Here is a 22,458-nt window from a genome sequence, read left to right as displayed (position 1 = left end):
CCCTTCTACTACGCTTTGAGGAGTCGCGGCGTCCCTGCCCTCCACCTCCTCGCTACTGCGCCTGCGCGGCTTCTCCAACTCCCTCCCCTACGGCAGGAGCTGGCGCCTCGCGCCGGGAGTCGCGGGCGGCACGCGCCGCCCTCGCACGCGCGCGGCTTCTCCCGCGGGCGGGGCCTCTGCTGCATGGGGCCGCGCGCGTGAGGGAGGGAGCCTGGCGGCCGCCCCGCCCCCGCTGCAGGTGATGCCGGTGCCCGGGGCGACGATGCCGTTAGCGAGGCGGCGGCGGCGGCCGCCGTTACGGATGGGGAAGGAGGCGGCGATGGGGTCCGCGCAGGCCTTGCCGTCGGACCTCGGGGCCGCCCTGCCTTGCCCCTGAGCCGCGGGGAAACGCCAGCGGCCGGCCCCAGGGCTCTGCTCTCCCTCTGCCCCCCATCCCTGCCGCCATCTCCCCCTCCGTCCTCGATGTCTCCCCAGCGGCGCGGAGGCCCCTTCGCCGCCTCCCCGCCCTCTCGCTCCTCGCCGCAGCCCTCCCACCCCGCGGTCCGGCGGCCAGAGGCGTCCGGCCCCCCCGCCGTCAGGCTGCTGCCCGTCCCCCCCGGCTGAGGAGCGGCGGAGGAGAGGCCGCCGGACCACCCGCCACCATGAAGGTGGAAGCGGGAGACAACTCCATGATCAACCTGTCGGTGCAGCAAGTGCTGAGCCTGTGGGCTCACGGCACCGTGCTCCGCAACCTCACCGGTAAACTGGGCGGCGGCGGGGCGTGGGTTATGCAGGCAGGAGAGCGGGGTGGCTCGGGCACACGCGTGGGGGCTGGAGCACGGTGGGCGGGAGCGTTGCTGTGTGGAGGTGGGCAAGCGGTGCCATCAGCCTGGGAGCCGGGGGAGGTGGGGGGCGAGCCCCGCGGTGCACAATGGAGGGCGTGGGTTTTGGGGCTGGGGGTGGCCTCCCTGTGCATTACACGCAGGGGGGCCGGGTGTCTGTGTTCCTCACTCTGTGTGTGTGGACACACGCTTGTTCTGTGAGCGTGGCTATAGTCTGCGTGTGCGTGGAGGGTTTGGGCGTGGGCTTGGTGTGTCCAGGGAAACGAGAGGGATCTGTGTGTTAGGCGGTGGGGGGGGCCGGTGAGCACCTGAGCTCTGCTGCGCCTGCACGAGTAAAGGAGGTGAGGATGTGAACCTGTTCATTCGCTTTTTTACGCGTGTATGTAATAAACGGCTCATGGTGTAGAGTGTGCCTGTATGAGTGAATTGATGGGCACCTGCAAGTGCGTAAAGGGTTGTAGAAAGCGTGTGTGAAAACATAAATATGTATGGAAGACTGGAGTATGTTTGGGGGAGTGTTGTTTTGGGTTTGGTTTTTTTCTTTTCCCCTGGATATGTGCTCATTTGCATTTGAGAGGGAGCTATAAAAAAAACCAGAGAAATTAATGTGAGAACCAGGGGCTTGCCCCCCTCCCCCAACCCCGATTATAACCCTGGACACAATGAGAGCTGTAGGAGTTAATGGGGTGGCAGATGTTTCCTGACAAATAGACACAGTCTTAATCATCGAGGATTCTTAAAGAGTGAGCTGTTCTGTAAAAGTTCTGTGAACCAAAGTAGAGTCAGGTCTTCATCCTCTCTGAGGAGAGGGGAGCTTTAGCTAGCTTTGACGAGAATTGGCTTTTTTTTTTTTTTTCTGCTCAGTCTCATGCTGAAAAATGGCTATGGACCAATGTGAGACTCAAGGCATATAGTGGAGAGGTGAATTTTCTGATCTCCTATTCTGTACAGGTGGAAAGAAAAGGGTAGCTTCTAGCTCTGAATAAGGAGGGATTTGGTGTCAATAGCAGAAATGTAGGTGGTGACAGATTAGTGGAAAATGTTGCATAAAGGGGATCTGTTTCTAATATTTATGAAAATCTTCTAATACTTATGAAAGAGTCTTATGCCTTCTTCCCTCCATCTATATTAATGACTGATAGATTTTTTTTTTTTTAATCTATTCAAGGTGGAAGAAGTATGATGAAAATAGAGGTGTAGCTGAAGTTGAAGCTGTAGCAAGCAGAAAGTGATGATCTTAGGATTTATAATCTTTCTTGATCTTTTAACTGCCAGAATACTTTTTAATGTAATAAAAAGGTCATACAGATTTTTTTCTTTAATTTGATCTATGAACTTTTAAAGCTGTGTTTCTGATGAATAAATTTTCCAGGTATTAGTGTGGTGACACACTAATACAGCTCATTTTCTGAGTGGTTATTTTTGCATACTTATTATAAAAATACAATTTGTACTCTTAAAGGGAACAGTTAACAATGGATTTAACTTTTTTTTTTTGTGCCAGATATCCTCTATAAAGTTTTTCTTATTAGAGCATTATGCAACATAGGCGTTTCTATGAAATTCAGTGCCGAGTGTTAATTAAGCAACAGTTTGTTTCTTGGTGCTTTTGCAATATAACAAGGGCTTGCATGAGGTATTTTTAGTGTGGAATAGTTATTCTTCTTAATTTAAAGAATATGAAAAATAGTTATCTGTTATAGTATTGTTGGAGAATGTCAGTGTCAATTGTAGTTGCACTACAGTTTCTGAGGTGGTCCTTAAATACAGGTTGTCCTTACAGCCATAACCTGTTATGCTGAATGTTCTTATGTACTGTCAACAGTTAATAACTTTCACTGGATTATAATCTTTTATGTAAGACACACTGTTACTGATTATATCTTAGGAGATTGTTTTTAATATTGATATTAAGGGATAGCTGTTATTAAACTTACATACACTTCCTAAAATACCAAACATAAAGTAAACTTTGTTCAAAACCAGAAGTTCTGATTTTCCTTGCTAAGAAAACAGGTGTGTGAATGAGTTTGTCTTGTTTGACATTCCCTTTTGCATCTCTGTAAGTCGAAGGAGAACCTTCTTTAGAGCACTGGGAAAATAAATTCATAAATAGACAGTGTTCCATGAATATTCTTGAAGACTGCTTTGTGTTTATTTTTGGACTTAAAGTTGTGATCTGGGCTTAGCTTTTAAGTTGCACAAGTAAAAACTTATCTTCTTTAGATGAATGATGTTGATTATGTTTGCGTGAAGTCGTAACAATTTAATAGCAAACTTGTATCCTTCTTAAAAATACATTAATTTTCTGAAATGTCCAACAGGGACCTGATATAAACTCCAGCCTAAACCAGGAAGTACTTCAAACCTTAATGGTTTGATTTTGTGGTTTGTTTTTTTTTTTCCCTCTTAATGAGAAGCTGAACCATTATTTTTGTACCATATATCTGATTGAGGTTCAATATAAAAGAAGAAATCACATCTTTCGTACATGACCCAAAGTACCCGGGACACCATGGACAGTTTCATTCCTGCCACAGACACCTTGCCATAGCTAAAGCTGCAAGTGATGTTCTTTGTAGCTGAACCTTGTCCCACCAACATTATATGCTTTGCTTCGTATTTTCCTGCCTTCACTTGAGAGGAAGAGAAGTGTTACTGTAAGTGGTGGAGGTAAGGATCTAGTAGCTGTGGGAGAGGTGGCTTTTACTTCACCTGTTTCGCCTCTTCCAGCAAATCCCAAGAACAGCCTATTTATATGGACCAGTTGTATTTTAGGGTTAGTGGTAGATAGGGTTTATTAGAACAAGTCAGATAACAACTGAATCTGAACTGAAAAAAAAAAAAATCCAATTTGAGTGCCTATTAAGATAAATATATACAATTATAGGCTGTCTCCACAATAAAGATCTTAACAGTATTTCTACTCTTCCTGTAACTAATGTAGATATTTTCTTTACATCTAGTTGTTGGATGTTCCGAAGATTTAAGTTTCTGGTCCAAGTTATTGCTTGTTCTAAAGGTGTAAGCTTCTGGTCTGAGTACGTTTGATATTTGCCACTGAGGAGGTGGGAGAAGAATGTTGTCTTCTCTGTACCACTGCGTGCATAGGAGGGAGGTTGTTTTGTGGTTTTTTTTTTTTTTTAAAAAAAAAAAAGCTTGAGCTTATGTTGTACTGTATGACTTTTAAAGTCAGAGTCATCTTTCTTTTTGTCCCCACACTCCAGTGCTCTAAGGTCGTGAGCTCAGTACTCAACAACTGTTTTTATACACTTTGAAATAAAAGTCTATAATTTTAAAGTGCTGGACAGTAATAACTCCTGAATTTGTTGAAAGTGAACGTTTGTAAGAGATTATGGGTGTGGCATAGAAGATGCTCCTTGTCTGTTATATTTTTTCCTAAGCTTCATCCTGTAATCATATGTTGCTGATTGTTTGGATTATGTCTTTATCTCCTATCCTGTAACTTGAGAGGACTAGTCTGTAATTTATGTTTTAAATGCTCTTCAGCAAGTGCTTCTCTTCCACTTAATGAAGCAAAAGCTTCAGTATCTCCAAACAACAATTTGACTGTATAGTCCTCTTAACTTTGAAAGCACTGGTTACTACAGTAATTAACGAAAGGACCCAGAAAATACTGTAAAGAGCTGGATTATGTTTGCAGCTATAATATACTGGCATTTCTTAAACTGAGTGCTTTGAGTTCGTAAGTCTACAGGAATATAACATTATACAGTTCCTTAATTCAAATTTCAGCATGTGCTACTTTGTTGACTTAAATTAATATCTCTGTATTCACAGCACACTTATTGCTTGACTTAACTCTGTAGCTAATAGTGCTAGGCTGAGTACATAGATTAGAATCTCAAGACAGGTACTTTCTTTTGAAGTAATCAGTTTTGATTTATGAAATGTTATAGGCAATCATTACTCATCTGGCAAAACAAGCTAAGGACTAGTGGAAAAGAAAACTACTGAAGATGAAGGACTAAGGAAGTACTCTGTGTGTACTGAAGCTGAGTGGTAGTAGGACAGCATATTCATATATATAGATACTATTTGAAAATGTTAGCATTTACATACTTGGTGTGTTGACTTTGCATTTTTTATTTTCCCAAGATAAATCTGTTGATAGAGTGCAACTTCAAGTTTTGATAAATGGCAAGTGATATGAAAGTTATTCTAAACTGTAGCATGCTTTAAAAACTGTTTATAATCTTTGAGGTTATGTGTGTCTACACCAATATAATATGTATAATCTGTGTACTTAAGAATTATGTATGTATGCTGTATATCTATGATATGTATAAATAACTACATTAGCAAAGAAGTAATCTAAAACTGGAGCGGTAGGGCATGGATTACAGGTTATTTCAGCTTTGCAATTTTTCTGGTAGAAAAAAAAAATCCACACCCAAGTAAAACCAGTGTAAAGGAACTGAAGACAAGATTTAAGATAGTGGTTAAGTGCTAAGAATTTTAAATAAACCTGAAAGATGGATCTCAGTTGTCCTTGTTAGAAAAGCTGTGGCATCTATGCAATAGATCAGATGTCGTGTGTATTAAGTACTGGATCTTTCCTAGTTCCCTGTCAGTGCATTCCTTTGGCAGCTGTAGAATTTTGATACAAAGTAGTTTGTTATTCATGGCTCTTTACGGTAGCCCTGTGAGGACGTGACTAAATAAACTGAGGCTAGGTTAGTGTTTGGAGCTCAGTCAGATAAAGCTAAATCATTATTACCATACCAGCAAAGTACAGCTGTATGTATGTGCAGCTCATAATCAAAAGAGCGAGGTAATTAGTTTAGTTACACAGAAAGTGAAATTTTTTTTGACAGCATGCTTTTTTGTTGAGGTAGCAACAGTAATCATGTAGTTAAGTTTATAGCTCTGAAAGTATGAATCAGTATATAAGACACAAATAGTTATTGTACCAGCATGTTCTTAAGACAATTTGGTCTCACTTCCTCCTTACAGATACTGCAAATCTTTCAGTGATTTTTGAACAAGCAAAGTCTTGACCGGTTGTGTCCAGAGGTCCATCTTCTCTTTGTCTGTTTTCCAGTGGCATCTGTGTTATCCCCAACCCATTCTTTACTTCCTTCAAGTGTTACTCTAGCAGATTTTTTTTTTTTTTCCTGAGGGTCATATCATATTGTGATTGTGGAGTTAGATGATGCTGAATTTTAGTGAACCCTGAACTTCCAGTCAGAAATTCCTTGCACTAAGTTCTTTGCCCTCAACCTGTCAGGATAAGAATAACTAAGTTGTCCTCTAGGTTTGTGGAACTTGAAGCCTCCTCCAGTTTGCTTAAAAGGTTGACTGTTCTTCTTACCCTATCCATCTATGTTAAACAGCTTACTCAGTCATCTTCATCACTGGCCTAATTAGTGAGCAGAAGTAAATAAGTGAGTGGTTGAACAGCCAGGCATAAAAAGGATAAGTAAAAGAGGATAAGAAAGTATGAATCTTGATGCCTTTCCTATGGAAGGTGCTCAAGAGAGACTTGTCATGTTTCAACATCTAGGACTGAGGTGATGTTTTAATGAAGTGAGGTGGTGATTTAAAAAAGTGAATGATGCCTACTCAGGATAAAGAAATTTTTGTATTCAGAAGAATTGCTAATAAATGTGCAGTCTCTTACTAATATGTAGTCTGTAGCTGAAAAACAGGAAACACTTATTTGAAACAGTCAATTTATATGATTCTCTAAATTACAGATCTTTCAGGTTTTTTTTTTTTAACAGTTACTTCAACATGACATACAGCTGCATTTGTGTGGAACAAGGGCTGTTTCTGCATGTTCTCTTAATTTCCTTTTGAATGCATTCAGTATGTGTTGCATCTAAGGAGTAGGAGAAGAAAGTGTGTACCAAAGAACTCAAGTTTATATTCCTTTATCCAACAGGACATTTGGAGCTGGTTCTAATCTCATGTCTCCTGCCCTAAATATAAAGTGAGAGGTGATGCTGATTTTCCTTGAACCTTATTTGGAATGTAAATAAGACCTAAGATAGTTGCTCACTCTGCAACTATTTTGTTGTGAAAGGATTTGTAAATATTTTTGGTTTCTTAGTTACAGGGGAGTGGTTAGTCTTTCGTTTTCTTCTGAAAATATAGTCATTCTAATACTTCTTCCAAAGACTGGAAGTCAATTCCCTTTTCTGCCTGACAAGGGTCAACAACAACAACCACAAATATCAATTTCCTAAAAGGTAATGCAGTGCCTAGTAAACTCTGTGGGAATTACAGGGAATGACAGTGTCAGAGTCAGATTCCAACAGATTTTCTTGGTCCGGTTTCAAGCTTTTCAGCTTTTTGAGAGAATTGAAGTTCAGCTTTCAGCATCCTGGGACTGTCCCTAAGATACATTTGCAGAGAGACAGTATCAGGAGCTTTGCTTCTCCTCCCCAGAGCATGTCTGTGTATTGGCTGTTCGCTTCAGAATAACTGGCTGCTGAATAGGCTGCCATAATCAGAGGTCCACTCTCACCTAAAATAACTGAGTCTTCTGTTCTTGGGCTTCATATTAAGAGGGGATAAGTTATCTCATTCTGATGCAGTTTTATGAAATCCGTTGAAAACTGCCTGAATTCAGGCACACTTTTCAGAATTTTGTTTTTACACTGTGGAAGAATTGATGGGATAATACTGATCAGTACACCATTGGCATAGTTATAGAGTGTTTGGTAATCTTAGAAGCTTGCAGTTATCATGTAACCTTACATAAGGACCAAGCATTTTCTTCAACTGCGGATTTTAAATACGTATTCTCAGAGTCCATCACTGGGGTGTCAGGTTATTTTTACTCTATAGTAAAAATTGCAATATTGCAAGAGACTCTCGTTTTTTCTTGGTAGTTGACATTTCATCTCTTGCATCCATCTTAGGGGAAATGAAAGTCTGACTCAAGAACATTGTTAGCACTCTGTCCTGATGATCCAGGCCTCCCTTTTCCTGAGTATTTCGCATATCAGTATAATCTGAGTAGTTAATTGTTTCTTAAGCAAGAAAATAAGTAGCGTCTCAACTACAGAATTTACTAGCAAACATCCTCTTCTGTCTAAGAACAAGTTATCTGTTGAAATTATGCATTCAACATCACATTCACCTGCCAGCAGTTTAGTTTCATGTTTCTCTGAACCGTCTGGGAGCTAGGCTCAACCGTGTTACTATGGAGAACTAAAGGGGAAGGTCTAAGATATGTACATAGTATCCTAGAAGGATTGAAGCTCTTCGGAGATCAAATCTGCAAGCCAGGAAATGCTTGCTCTTGCCTACTAGATACATTCTGAATTCCTATATTAGAGTTCTTTTCTCCAACTTTTGTTCTCCATGGTTATTCATATGGTGAAGTGGACCATAGACCTTGTGTTCTTTCACTGCCAATGTTTCCGAAGCAGTGTAAACTTGAGAAGCTGTTCAGTCTATTGCTAAACTATAGTCTGCTCAGTCCATACCTCTGAAATCTATTGAGAATTGGCTAATAGTTGACTTGGTGCTCAAGGAAATGATACTTCATGGGACAGGAGCTTAGTTTTTATCATTTTGATAGAATAGTGTTTTGAGCTGTTAGGAGTCTGGTCTTGTGACATTTTTCAATGAAAGGGTCTTCCCTGGTAGCTCTTCTGATGAAGAATAAAAGTGTTCCTTCGTGACAGGGTTTTCCTGCCCAAAGTTGTATGTGATTTATGTTTGCAGGAAAGTAAACTTCTTTTCCCATCTCCTAAGGCTTATTTCCCTATGGGCAAACTGTAGGTCTAGGAGGGGGATACTGGGTTCTATATTGATTCTTTGGCTAATCTTCTTGCTTATTTCCTTCCACTAAAAAAAAAAAAAAAAGAATGGGAATGCACAAGCTGTGCCAGTAACAGATAAGGCCTGTTAGGACTGCAGGAGAGGTTCTCCTCCCAAACCATCCATGACCATGGCTGATAAGAAAGATTGACTGCTGATCTTAAGGTTAGGAAGGGGATTTGTCAGGTATTTGTAGAGTGACTACTTGGCACTGTTCTGTCACAGTAGCTTCTGAGAATCACGAGACATTTAGTGGAACAGTACTGTGGTCATTGTTATTTTGCAAAGATTTTTGAGGGACAACTTGGGGCCAGGGGTAACAGGATGGAGGATCTGAGGGAGAGCTACCTGGAACCACCGTCAATATATGTGTGCATATATCCAAGCACTCATAGAGAAAAGTTACATCTTGAACTACAGCTGAACTATTAACTGAATGTAGATTTACTACCCGTATTCCTTGCTGCTCTCTTAAGAGGGTCTTTTGGTTACCATAATTTAGAGAAGTTGTAAGTCCTGTGACATAGTTCTGCCTTTTATGCCTGTGTGAAAGGGGAAGGCTTGAGTCTACTCATAAGTACTGCTGAATGAAAAAGCTTGAACTCTGTGCTGTGAATATACGTACAATATTGACATTGGACTCAAAGGACTGTGGCTATTGTGTGGCAACCATTCTTTCTCAGCACCCTTTCACAATATGTTTTGTTTGAGCTGCAAAGTATTTTTTAAGTTAGCTAATTGGGTCATATGTCTGCTGAAATGATGTGTGTCAAGCTGCAATAGTACAGGCTTGCCTCATAAACAATATCTTGCTGTTGAAGCTGTATATTTTTTTTTTTTTGAGGAGGAGGAACTGCAGCAAAAGCTCTGAATTAATGACAGTTTCATGGGATTATGTCAGTCAGGAAAATGTGCCCCAATTTGCTGAATTCTGTGATGATATATACCTGCTGTAGATTACTTAAATTGTTTTTTCTTTTGTTGCATTTCCCCACCTTTTTGAGTTATAGTAACTGCTTTTAGAACATTACTACCAAGTGAGAGAGGTTCTTTAATTCTTACGATGGTTCTTAATCTTTTCTTTGAAAGTGATGATCGTCTGCCATTCTTCAGAGAAATGTTTGTACTCCACACATTCTCATGATCTCATGTCCTTGCTTAGTAATTTAAATAATGGTGACTATCTGTCTCTAAGTTCTGTGCTAAGCAATTAGAAGAAAGGAGTTAAATGTGTTAAAATTCTTGTTAAAATTGTGGTGTGTTTATTTGTGCCTTTGAAGCTAATTTGATGAAACACTCTATTACAGCTCCTAGGTAGATAAACTGAAGTCTTTAATCTCAATTTTCCCGTTTGATGTTACCTGATACTGTCTGTTCTTGTAAAAAACCAAACCCCCTCCCCCAAAAACCTCAAAACCAACAATAACAAAACACAAACCCCCAAACTCCCCCTAAAACCCAAAGCAATTCTTAACATTTTCCTGGTTCAATCTGTTTCAGTGAATATTTAATTCTACAGGAGTAGTTACAATACCTAGTAAGAAATTGTAATTAACGTTGTTTAAAGAAACCATTAAAAGAATGATGAACCTCTTGTAATAATACATCTGAATTAAGAATTGTGCCAGTATCCTTTTTATAAATTTTTGATCGTAGTAGAGTTATTCCTTTATGATAAACTGCTAAAAGGGGGAAAGTGTCTTGAACATATGCTGATGTTGCCACATTAATTCCTTTTAACATGGAAATCAGTATTGCTTGTCTCTTACTGTTGTTTGTATGTAATGTTTTAAAGTGTCTTACTTATAAAGTTCTTGCCATAGAAATATTAACCCTTTATTTGACTGCTTTCTTTCAGAGATGTGGTACTGGGTTTTCCTCTGGGCTCTCTTCTCCTCTCTCTTTGTCCATGGTGCTGTGGGAGTATTAATGTTTGTGATGCTGCAGAGGCATAGGCAGGGGAGGCTGATCTCTGTCATTGTGGTCAGCATTGGATTTCTGGGTTCTGTAACTGGAGCAATGATAACCAGTAAGTCTGTCTTTTTGTTTTGATTTTTTTTTTCCTTATTTTACATCTAACTTCTAAAAAAAAAAAAAAAAACCACATGACTCTTAGTGATTTGTTAAATGTTTGTTAAGGATTTTGCCTTAGTTATATAGCTATCCTAATGATAAAGACAGCTGAGTTGCTCTTCTATTGTGTAAAGATAAAACTATTGTAAATTGTCAGAGGATTGCAGATATCATCCTAGTCTTCCATTTTGGAAACATTGGATACTAAGCTATTCAAAAGGCATATGCTCAGCAGGTAGTATCTTTTGGGGATCAGGAAGAGCAATCCTGGCCTACCATACTTGTTGCAGATTTTTTTTAATCAAAGGTTTCTGATCAAGATCACCTCTTAGTACCCTTAAAGCCCCAAGTTTCTTTTGGAAATGAGGTCCTGATTCCAATGGTTGCAAGGCTGAATTGCTGCTTGTCTTCTTGGGCCTGCTGGAGGTTTTTAAATTGCACCTGGATAAGATGTTGCTCTTTCAAAAGAAATAAAGTTGCAATGTAGGTAGTGATTTACAGCTAAGAAAGTGTGTGTGTGTTTGCAGAAGTTACACTTGGCTTTGAAAGAACTTTGCAGTCTTGGCTTGACTGTAATGGTACTTTCTACTTTATTTGGGGTAGGGAGGAAGGCCATTAGACTCTCCCATCCCCTGCACCTCGAAAAAAAAATATTAATACTCTGCTGTGGTTCTAGATAAAATGCTCTTTGGCAAGGACATCTGTTAGTTTCTTACAGTGTTAGTCTAATGTCTACTACTCATGGTACATTTTAGACATTTTTTATTTCTTGACATTGTATCCACAGATAAGATGCTAACCATTTTTCTGTTAAAGCAGCATGCTGAAAGGTTCACAGAGCTATAACTAGAAACTATACTTGTAATTAAAACACTACAGAAAGCAGGAATATTTTATGCAGTAAACTGCAGAAGTGCTAGACCTGACCAAATACGACACAAAAGTTATGTTGCCAAGAATGCTTTGAGGAAATGCTGCTTAGCTGTTTTCATCTAGAGCTAATGGTATCAACTACCAATTTTCCATCTTTTCCAAGAAATTCTGTTATCTGTGTCAGTACCGAAATATATGCCATAAGAGCACTAGGACACTTTATTCAGTCTTTGGCTTTATCATATCCAACTACGTTTATCTAACTTATAGTCAGACTACAGTAGCTTTCTCAAGCAAATAGCAGTATGGTGAGGTTTCTGTTTGGGGAGGTGGGAAAATAAATAGTGAATATTACTTTTACAGGAAAGAAGCTTGTGCTTCGTTGTCTGAAACAATGCTAGTAAGGAGTTCTAATGTGAAAATCAATTGATTGAATGGGGCCTGTGTTAACTGGAGCAGTAGTTTCTGCCCAAAGATCTTCAGTGTTGTTGACAAGATGGTCTAACTTGAAAGACTTTTGAGCGTAAGGAACTGTAAATTCAGCAACCACCATAGTCTGTAGGCAAGCCTTTTTGCCTTTCATTTCCGTTTTTTTTCTGTGAACTGCCCAGATTATCAGAACAGTGGTATCACTTCAGCTTTGCATACGTTAATGGATGATTTGTGACAGATTTTCTTATTGCTACTGAAAGTCCTTCTTGCCTGTTGATTTTCAAGGTTAAATAAAAATGCAAATTTCCTGAAAAGTTTCATTAAGACTTTCCTCAAAAGTTTGTTTTAATTGCTATATATTTCTCAGCCTAGAATTTCCATCATTTAACTCAGTACAGTTCAGTATAACTACTTTTTTTTTTTTTTTTTTTTTTTTTGCTAAGGTGAGGTGGAACCAGTTGAGTCCCTTTCATTATACATTATGCTGATTTTTGTGCTATGATTAAAATGACAATGACCCTGTTACAAGGTCAGTTGTGCATGAGCATTACTGAAGATAAGAAATGTGATGCTGGAATATCCAAGCAGAGACTTCCAATATTCTGTGGTGGGGAAGGTTCGGTGTTTCTCAAATGAAAGTACTTTGTGTCTGTTATCTATGCATAAAAAGAGGAGCAACACAGTTGTATTTTTGGCATCCAGTTTTGCAGGTCAAAAGGTTTAACAAGTAAGCAGTATTGTTTATGTGTAAAATCACCTGAGAATTTTTGCAAGCTTAGACTGTAGACTTGTTATGCTGTTCCCAAAGGTTTTGCACAGAGCATTGCAACTTGATTAGCCAAATACTTTTACTTTCAGATATTTTTATTTCTGGACAGCACTGAATTGTTTCGTACTGAAAGAAATTCTGTGGAGAGCTTCTGAAGAGAAATTATGGTGATAAAATGTTAAAGAGAGCACTTCTAATAGCTATTACCTTGCAAACTGGCATGCAAGTCTTGAGATATTTAGTTGTTTGGATATGCCTGGTCCAGTGCTTAAGAAATTGAAATAGCAAACTGACTTCAATTTCCATTTAGTGTTTCCAGTTCTCTGCATTATTTGTGTAGATGAATTAATGCAGTATAGATCATTTAATATAATGCAAGTTTAATTTTACTCTGGTAGATCTTTCAAAGTTTCTGACCTGGGGTCTTTTTACTAGCATACAGAAAAGCAGGAAACCTCTCAGTTTCAAGGCTTTGAAAAGTCATGAAACTTAATGGGTATTAAAAAAGGAGTAAGGAATTTACTAAAGAGCAGTGGATACTGTCCAAAAGAGGGGGGCAAGGGGAACCAAAACAAACAAAAAAACCCAACCAAACAAAAACCCACCCAAACCAACAAGGAACCGGGTAGATGTCAGGGAGTTTGAGGCAAGGATTTTAGCTATATTTCATCCAGAAGGGTCTGTTCTTCCTCCTCTCCCCAAGCACACTCATTTTTGGTGACATGTTCTCATTTCCTTCATTGGCAATCTATTGTATACTTTGGCTTTATACCAGTTGTGCTGGGTTGTGCATTACAGGTTGTAGTGCACATTGTTATTTGTGACTGTTAATAATAATTATCAAGCTACCAAACTTTTATGTTTTTATTATTGATATTTTCCAGAATATCTGTGTTTTCTCAAGAAGCTAAAAAATTCTGTTATTCATTAAATAATAGCATCAAATTCTGCTATGTCAATTTGACTAATTTGAATTCATTTTGAGAGTTCAATCACCAAAATAATTTTAATGTCAGTACTGGGCTCAGGCTAAAGGATCTCTTTCAGTTTTTGACAGCAGAGTCAAGAAACAAGTGGAAAAGCTTATGCAAGGTAGCTGAGTGAAATACCATAAGGCTAGCCTTCTGGTGAGATATTTCTGTCAAAATATACTTTACAGAATGTTTTACTTTAAAACAAACAAACAAAAAAAAACCCAACAACAACAAACAAACCCAAAATTTACTCACCTAAGTGTCTGATTAATAATGTTTGCAAATACTTTTACGGCCACAATTATTAGTGAATTCCACTCTTCCTAAAATTTTTGTAAAAATGAGGTGTCACTTTTTTATGGTGTCAGATGATTCAGACACAGATTGTATTTTCAGAAAATCTGTTGGGACTTAATATATTTCTGTGTCACTAATGGGTTTTTGATCACTTCAGCAGACTATTCCTGTTAGTGACTGTGCAAGAAAATTCCAAATTTTTTAACTCTTGCCTATTCATTTAAAAAATTGTGGTGATTTTTCAATTTTCTTTGAGCCTGAAAAAGTGTCTGATCTCCGAAAGCATTTAATTATGGTTAGATTGCATCTAAGACTGTACATACTGAAGGTCTATAATTAGATTTTGGGTTTTGATCTTCAGGAAAAAAATCATTCATTCTGAAATAAAGGACAGTAAACTTAATGTTTGCTCTTCAGGCAAGGAAAGCAAGCACTGTATAGAAAATGCTAGTTCAGAAAGTATTAAATAAAAGATTAATTCTAGGTGAACTTTTGAGATTTGGACTGAGTAGATTTTTTTTTACCTACAGACACAGCTGTATACAAGCCTGTATTTCCTTTTTGAATGAACACTTTAGTATCTTTAAAAGGCTCAGAAGTTGTTTGAGGAGAAAATGTTATTCATCATTAGCCATGTTATGTTTTTGACTGATTGATGCGAAGACTTATCTTTTCCTTAGGCATTTGCTTCAAGACATCATAGCTATACATTTGCTCTGTGACTTCTGTTCTTCAAACACATGTGATAAATTCAGTATATGAAAGGCAGTAAAAGGGAGTTAGTAGCACCTGGCTTTGTTTACAGTGCAGTATTTTGTTTCTGGTTTATCCTGACCAGTTGATGTTATACTTTAAATGGGGATTTGCACACATCTGTACAAGAAAAATTGTCTTGATTTTTAATGTGCTGTAGCTCAAAATATAATAATTGGTTAGAAACGTCTTCACATACACGGATAACAATGCAATACTTGGGTCTTTTTCATATTTTGCTTGATTTGCTAAACAATTGATAACAATTTAGTAGTGTAAGTCAAAACTAAACTGACACAATATGACCAGGTTATTCAACTAAAACAATAAATGAAGCTGATAGATGTATAAGTGTTTACAGGTATTTTGTAGACACTAACAGTTTTACTGTTGTTGTCTTCTCCTTGCCTATACAAGCACTATTAAATTGCACTTTGGACTTGGTCAATTCTTAGAGGATTTTTTTTGCTACCTTTTCAAATTAGTGGAAGGTAAAAATGTAAAAAAAATTTGAAGATGCCTACACGGAAATGGCAAAATTCAACTTTATTAAATCAAACTAATGTAGGAAAAGTTAGTCTGGTTCAATTGGGAAAATAATTCCTAAAGGACTTACGCAACTAGAAAAATACAAGCAAGGCTAATAGTTCTATAATGCCATGAAGTAATACAGTGTTTGGTAATGTTCTACAAATAGCTGATGGATAGAAACAGTAAATTTGTCATATATTTCAACCTGGGCTTTTTCTCTTATTTGATCATTGTTTTTCTTGTGATTCTTAGGTGCTGCAGTAGCTGGAATTTACAGAGTAGCAGGAAAGAATATGGCTCCCTTAGAAGCTCTTGTCTTTGGTGTTGGACAGACAGTACTGACGTTAATTATCTCATTTTCAAGAATTCTTGCAACGCTTTGAGACTAATGTAAAAGGGAAAAAAAATCTACTAGTTTAAAGAAATCTTTAATCTGAAGAGAAGATTCCTGAAAGTGGATTCATCAGCTTGCGAACTTGAATTCTAGTGCAAGAGAAAGGAAGCTATGTTGAACCTGCACTACAAATCTAGAGGTTCAGTCTCGTGAACAGGCTGTCCTCTAGTGTCTGAACTGTTGTACTTCTGCACTGCGCCTTATGTGCCTCAGTCATAGGCAAGGTGCAATCCACATGTGCGATGTTGAGGTAAAGCACCTTGAATAGCTGCCAGTCAGATTACTGCTTGGTGATGGGATCAATGTTACTTAACAGTGTTGTAATAAAATAAAGGGACACCTTGAAAACTGCTGTATGTGCCAAACTTGGAGTTTAACTCTTAACTTTTGGTTGGGTAAGCTTTGAAATTGTAATTGTAGAAGAATGTGGTGAAAAGACACTCTACTTGAATTCCGGTAAAATAGCTGACTTTTGTATCAGCAGAGTCTCTTTGAATGCTGAATATTCATATTCAGCATCCAAAACAACTGTTAGGTCTGTATTGAGGTGTAGGTGAGTATTGATAGGGTTTAAGAACCACAGCTTTAGCAACCCTGATGTAGTTAGCACTATGTGTAGAATGGCTCTTGGCAGTTTCCTGACACAGCACAGCTCAGCACATAATTTTCTTCATGGTTTTAGCTTGTCAGAAATCAGTAGTTTGAGACTACATGAGGGTTACTAAGTACAATATGTTGTATATGCACAAACAAATCTTGAATTGATTCTTTACTTGAAATTATTTTGTCTTAAACATACAGATGGTTACCAGCCATTCTGAAGACCTCAGAAAGGCCACTTGTTGCAAATAAGCTCTTTGTACTTATTTCAGCACTGATGGGACTCCTAACCCTACATGTATTCTTTAACGAACACACAAATATAACAGACTTCAAGAGAATACACCTATGAGGAAAATGAAAAGGGATGAAAAACATGATGTACTGTTTTTCTACCAAGCAAAAATGTTGAGTTTAATAAACCAGTTACTATACTCCAAAAATTTGGAAGTGTGGCAGCACTAATGTGTTTACTACCTTGTTTCTGAACACTTTGTATATTTGGAAAGATTAAGATATGTGGAACTTTAAAATACTTAGCTTTCAGTAGAGTTTGTGCTTTTCTAGTTTAAAAGGGACAGTAGTGTTGTGCATGTGAAATATCTTAGATGTGAATGTTTTGGAGTAAATAGAAATTCTAAGTCTAATTGCTAATTATTTATGAAATGCAAAAATTAAAGGGCACAAAGTTCTGTGTGAGGAATAAGGAGTCTTTTGCTCTTTCCTCAACTGAATAATTTTTAGCAGTAAGCTTTTAGTGCTGACAGGAAGAGTAAATTGCTCAAAGTTTTTACTGTTAAGATGTCAAAAATTCTCTCTGGACTGTTGAAACCACGGGCACCTACTGCACAGATAAAAGAATATGGTTAAAATATAACTTACAATCCAGTTGTATTGTTTAGTGCTTCAAAATATTGTAATGAATTAACATCTCTGCCTTTATTTTACTCCAAAACCTGAGGGTTTTTTACGTGCTATGGATGATAATATTTTTTCTTTGAAAGTCTTTAAGTCTTGTTTGGAAAATGTACAAAGTTATGGGCTTTACAGGGAACAAGGTAAAACGCAGGTTTATAAACCTTTTCAGTGTTATATTTTGGCTTTGAATTACTTTAAAATGTAGCTGAATACCTATGTTCTCATTATTTTGAATGTCTTAAACTTATTTTTTTATGGTTTGGGTTTTTACTTTCTGCTGGTACTTTTTGGCTTAACAATTATTGCACTTTAGTAGACAATGAAATTATTAGATCTGTAAAAGACAATTTAAACTTCTCCCCATTGTCTTAAATTCTGAGAAAACTGTCTTCAGGTATTTCAGTCAAATTGAATAATAAAATTATTGAAGATATTTCTCTTAATGTGCCTTGTTACATATATTTTTAAGGAAGAGGATTTAAAAAAATACCAGATCTTCATTCTTGTTCTATTTTTACTCTTTCTAATTAATTTGGTTGTTTGATATAATGTCTTACTTAACAGCCATTAAAACATTTCTTTTTGACAACCTGGAAATTCTTGTCTGGATCAAAACCAACCATTTCATGAAGCATGTATTCATTAATTTAGATTGTCTCATGACTTTACCTCACACATACTCCTTCCCAGTTGCCAAATTTCCTGGAGCATCTCAATTCTTATTTATTGTACAAAGCTATTATGTTACCGCTGATCAATGACTTGCTGTCTTTCAGTAAGTTAAACTATAACAGACTACTACTAACTTATGAAATGCATATTCAAAATTTCTATTAATGAACTTCTTTCTTGATTTTAGTAGCTCCTTTGACAAGGAAGCATCTTTGCAGATGTAAAGTCACATTCCTCCAAATAATTTTTATGGCATAGGTCATTGTAATAACTTCTTAAACATTGCTGGGTGCTTAGTTGTCTCTGCTTTATAGGACATTATTGTCTGGCAACAATGAATAGGCAGATAATATAATGCCTAAGTGACTTAACAGAGACAAAGTTATGTGTTTGATAGAAGTTTTTCTAAACTATTTCTTATGAGTGGTATACGAGGACAAATAGTTTCTGTGAAGTATTCTTTGATCATAGCATGAACTTAGAGCATATTAACTTCAACAGTGAAAGAAAGTGTAAGTGGCCTTATGTCTGTGAAACTCTGAAGTTTCATTCCACGTCCTTAGGAACAGCATTGTTAAACGTAAGGTGCTCTAGTCAAAGTGCAGTGTATGCATATATATGTGTGTGTATATGTATGAGTGGTGTTTTGAGGTGTGTTCTATACCTTACACACACTAACAATTTAAATGACTTGTCCAAGAAATAGAAAACTACTACTTTTTTTTCCCCTCTTGCTACTAGGCTACAAAGATGTCTTGTATATGAATGGCACTGGTGGTACTCTGGTTCCCTTTGGACAATACGGTGTTGTGCAGATGTCCACACGGGATCTTTTAGCGCCATCTTCAAATAGCTCTGCTTGTCTCTGCTTTGTATCACTGGGCACATTCTGTGCATTGTTAATGATTAATTTCTAGTAAGAACAAATAATTCATCAACATAACTTAATCTTTGGAGGAGAGTGGGATACTGAATATACTATTTAATGTGAAGAAGCTTCTGCTGCTTAGTTAGAAGCTGGTGTTGTTAAAGATTTAAACATTCCACATGCTTCCAATTTTTCAGCATGATAAAAAAAAAAATCTGTTTTAACTCAAAAACCCCAGCTATACTGCAGGAAAAGAAAAATCTTCCAAGTAGTTGTCTTTCATTTAATGGGTAATTCTGAGTTTGTGAAACTAATCTGTGTACCAAGACTAGTGATATAATTGAAGTTTGCTGTTGACAGTTTTTTAAAGAAACCAATAATTTAACCAGAGATGAATATTCAACATGGACCAAAGAGAGTAGCTCTGATTTTGTGTAATGTAGTTTTCTATTTTTGAAGTACACTGTTTTTATTACTCTAAAGGAAATAGTATTACCTCTTCTACATATTGCACATTTATTTTGGTCACAGTTTTCTATTTGAATTCCATTAATGGGGAGACATATATAATGTCATTTGAGCAGAAGCTGTAATAGAGCCTAAGCTCTAAGTGTAAGGACAAATTTAATTGTTATTTTCTGTTTTAATTTATATCATGAGCATATTAAACTGCATGGTTTTGTACATAGCTGTTCAACATCACACATGTATAATTCCACGGAAGTGGTTAATTTTCTTCTGCAGACACAATATTCCTAGGTGTAACAAAGTGTGGATGAATCAGGGCCAAAAAAAGAAAAGCATGGGACTCTAATAAGGGTTAGAAAAGCAATTGTGAACATAAGAATTTCTTTCAGTTTCTCTTCTGTTTCTGGAAATATACTTTTTCATTATATGTGAGTTTCCGTTAAGGTGAAAAATGTAGAGATTAGCTGTTAGGATGACAACTGCAACCTAATCTGATTCCAAGCAATAAGAGAAAATGAAATTCTGAATTTTGTTCATAAATTATAAGAGTGCTACATATATATATATATATAAATATTAGAACACAACTTTATTTGAGTGCTACCAGAATTTAACATGCCATTGTATCAGCATATTGACAGAATACTTTTTGAATTATTTCCTTTTTTTAACCTCTAGATTGAGGGCAGCTCCAAGTGAAAAGACTGTTTAAATCCTCAGCTGTTGCTTCAAATGGATAAGTGTTCTTTGTGTACAGGGTGAATTTAACACAGCTGAAAACCCAGTGTTGGGTTAAAAGTCAAATTTTTGGTCCCACTTTGGTCATACCACCACAACCTTTAAGGTCAGTAGGAAAAAGTATTCTTTACTCTGTTAAGCAATGGAATCTTCAGCTAGGCTGTGCTAGTTTGTGTACTTCACTGCACATCCTTTGAAAATGAAGTTGTCACAGAAGGTAGACTTCTACCTGAGTACATACCATTTTATACTTTAAGTGAGAGAGATTGTGTCCTGACAGCATGCTATTTCCCACACATGTGCCTGAAATTATACTTGAAATTTGTTTCTGCATTAAGTTTAAATGTAATCACAAAGATATCTCAAAGTCCACAAAGATATGTTACTGTTTAGGGTATTCTCCCAGTATAGCAAGTGTAAAAATTATACTCTAAAGTGATGATCTAAAGAAGAACTTTCTTTCAGGAACATGCTTCTTCCATTTCTAACTTTTCATCTTGTAGTTACTGAGTGTTTTAAGAAATTACTGCATGAGTACTAGTAAGATTTGAGAGTTGTTAAAGAGAATGGATAGTATGCCCTTTTGTGCTTCTTTTGTGAATTGGAAAGAAAAAACAAACAAAAAACCAACCCAGAACAGAACACCAAAACCTGTAAGGCAAAGTAAATACTGAAGAGTATCTTATTTTCAGTAAAATTAATAATGCTTGACTTATATAAGTGGCATTCCTGTTATTTGAGATGTACCTTTAAAAATTTAATTCAGGTATTTAATATCACCGTTGTAAAATCTGTTTCTGGATTATCCATCAATATAAGCTGTATTTATGAGGCCATCAGAGCTAAAAATCTAAAACCTTTTAAAATTACTTGTCTGAAGGTTTGTACTTGTTTCAAACGTACTTAACTTTTATACAGATAATGAAGTGTGGAAAGTCCTTAGTATTTTGGGGTTTTAAAGGATAATCAGGTATTTATGTAACTGAAATTTTGACTGTGGCAATATATGGAATAGCATGTAATTCTTCAGAAATGCTTAAAGAAACTACTGAAGACAGATACCTATTTTACAATTAGAAAAAGGCTACAATATTTGACACCTATATTGATAACTATAACAGTTGTATTATAGCCTTTACAAACACATTTGGATTTGGATGAGAAAGTAAGGATGAAAGGAAAAAGAGAGTTTGAAAATCTTTAAAAATTAAGAGGGCAAGATTAGTATCTGTTAGTCCACTAACAAAATTGTGACACTCCATGCTTGTTTTTCATCAAGCATGACTTAAACAATGGATCATACACAATGCAGCGTAATGTCTCTCTGTAAAGTGTGTTGTGGATAGAACATATTCTGCAAATTCATACTAGAAATAAATGTTCATATTTTCACTTGATGAAGTTACCCGAGCTAACGGATTGTGACCTAAGCATTGTTATGAACCTCAAAGATAGCAAGAACAGCATTGGTGAAGAGTGATTTAACATATAGTTGATTTATGTTTTGTACAGGACTATATTACACTGCAAAAAAGGTATTCATTTTGAGTTATGGATGTACTGCATGTTCATATAATGGTTTAGCTCCAGTTAAAAAAAAGTATACTTTAATGGGTGACATTTAAGTTGTAAATACTGTATACTATTATCTTTCATTTTTTAAGGAACTTTTTTATTTCCCTATTTGTGTACAGTTCTATATGTACATATGAAAAAAAAAACCCCACAACATTTTGAGAAACTTTTGTAGTTAACTTTTGCATTTTAATTGCAGTGATGATCTAAATATGTCTATTGGGCTGTTTGTTTAGTTCTAAGTTTTCATTGTATGCTTTCAGGTTCTTTGAAAAGCAGCAATAACAGTTGGACAGTTATTTAAAGTAAAGCGCTCTTCTGCACAATTTCCACTTCCATGCTTTAGAATGGAGGCACAGTGGAACACTTGTTCAATTGTAAGGTTTCAAGAGCTGTTAAGTAGTTTTCATAATTTTTTTTGTTGTAAGAAATATTTCGTAGTAGCTTATATACAGAATTTACCAAACACGATTTCTTATGCTCATTTATTTGATTAAAAGTTTTTGTTGAAATATTGTCATAAACTTTCCATAGCTTATTGCATGTGCTTATAAATAAGTAATCATGAAGCTGTGTGTCGACCTCTGTATGAAATGCTTTGATAAAAGTTCTACATTTTGTGAACCTGATGGAAATGTACAAATGTACACATAAAATAAAGCTAAAATTAAGTGATGCGCTTTCTTCTAGACTGTAGTGGTATGTTCCTGCAAGAATCTTACTTCTGCTTTATAGGTAGAAGAAGCAAAAACCCAAAACTCAATGGGACCTATGCTGGCACAAGACTGAAATGTGTTGGGGGTGATCTTTCATTTCTCCATTTTTTTTTTCCACAATATTTTAATACCTATGGCCCGTATTTCTGATGTAGCTAGCCATTTATATATGTTTTATTTGCTCAGGCA

The 22,458-nt window shown here is 36.9% G+C and overlaps 1 protein-coding gene across 1 annotated transcript; it reads left to right on the top strand.

The window, feature by feature from the left end:
* Nucleotides 1–318: 318 nt before the first annotated feature.
* On the top strand, nucleotides 319–22,228 carry TMEM170B (transmembrane protein 170B). Its single transcript, XM_086740220.1, has 3 exons — nucleotides 319–738; nucleotides 10,477–10,647; nucleotides 15,573–22,228. The coding sequence occupies exons 1-3, from the start codon at nucleotides 642–644 to the stop codon at nucleotides 15,701–15,703; spliced, it is 399 nt and encodes a 132-aa protein (XP_086596346.1). The 5' UTR covers nucleotides 319–641; the 3' UTR covers nucleotides 15,704–22,228.
* The last annotated feature ends 230 nt before the right edge of the window (nucleotides 22,229–22,458 follow it).

The sequence above is a fragment of the Chlamydotis macqueenii genome, chromosome 2 (genome assembly GCF_036417535.1).
Source record: "Chlamydotis macqueenii isolate bChlMac1 chromosome 2, bChlMac1.mat, whole genome shotgun sequence".
NCBI lineage: Eukaryota > Metazoa > Chordata > Aves > Otidiformes > Otididae > Chlamydotis > Chlamydotis macqueenii.
This window is presented reverse-complemented; position numbering and strand designations above follow the sequence as displayed.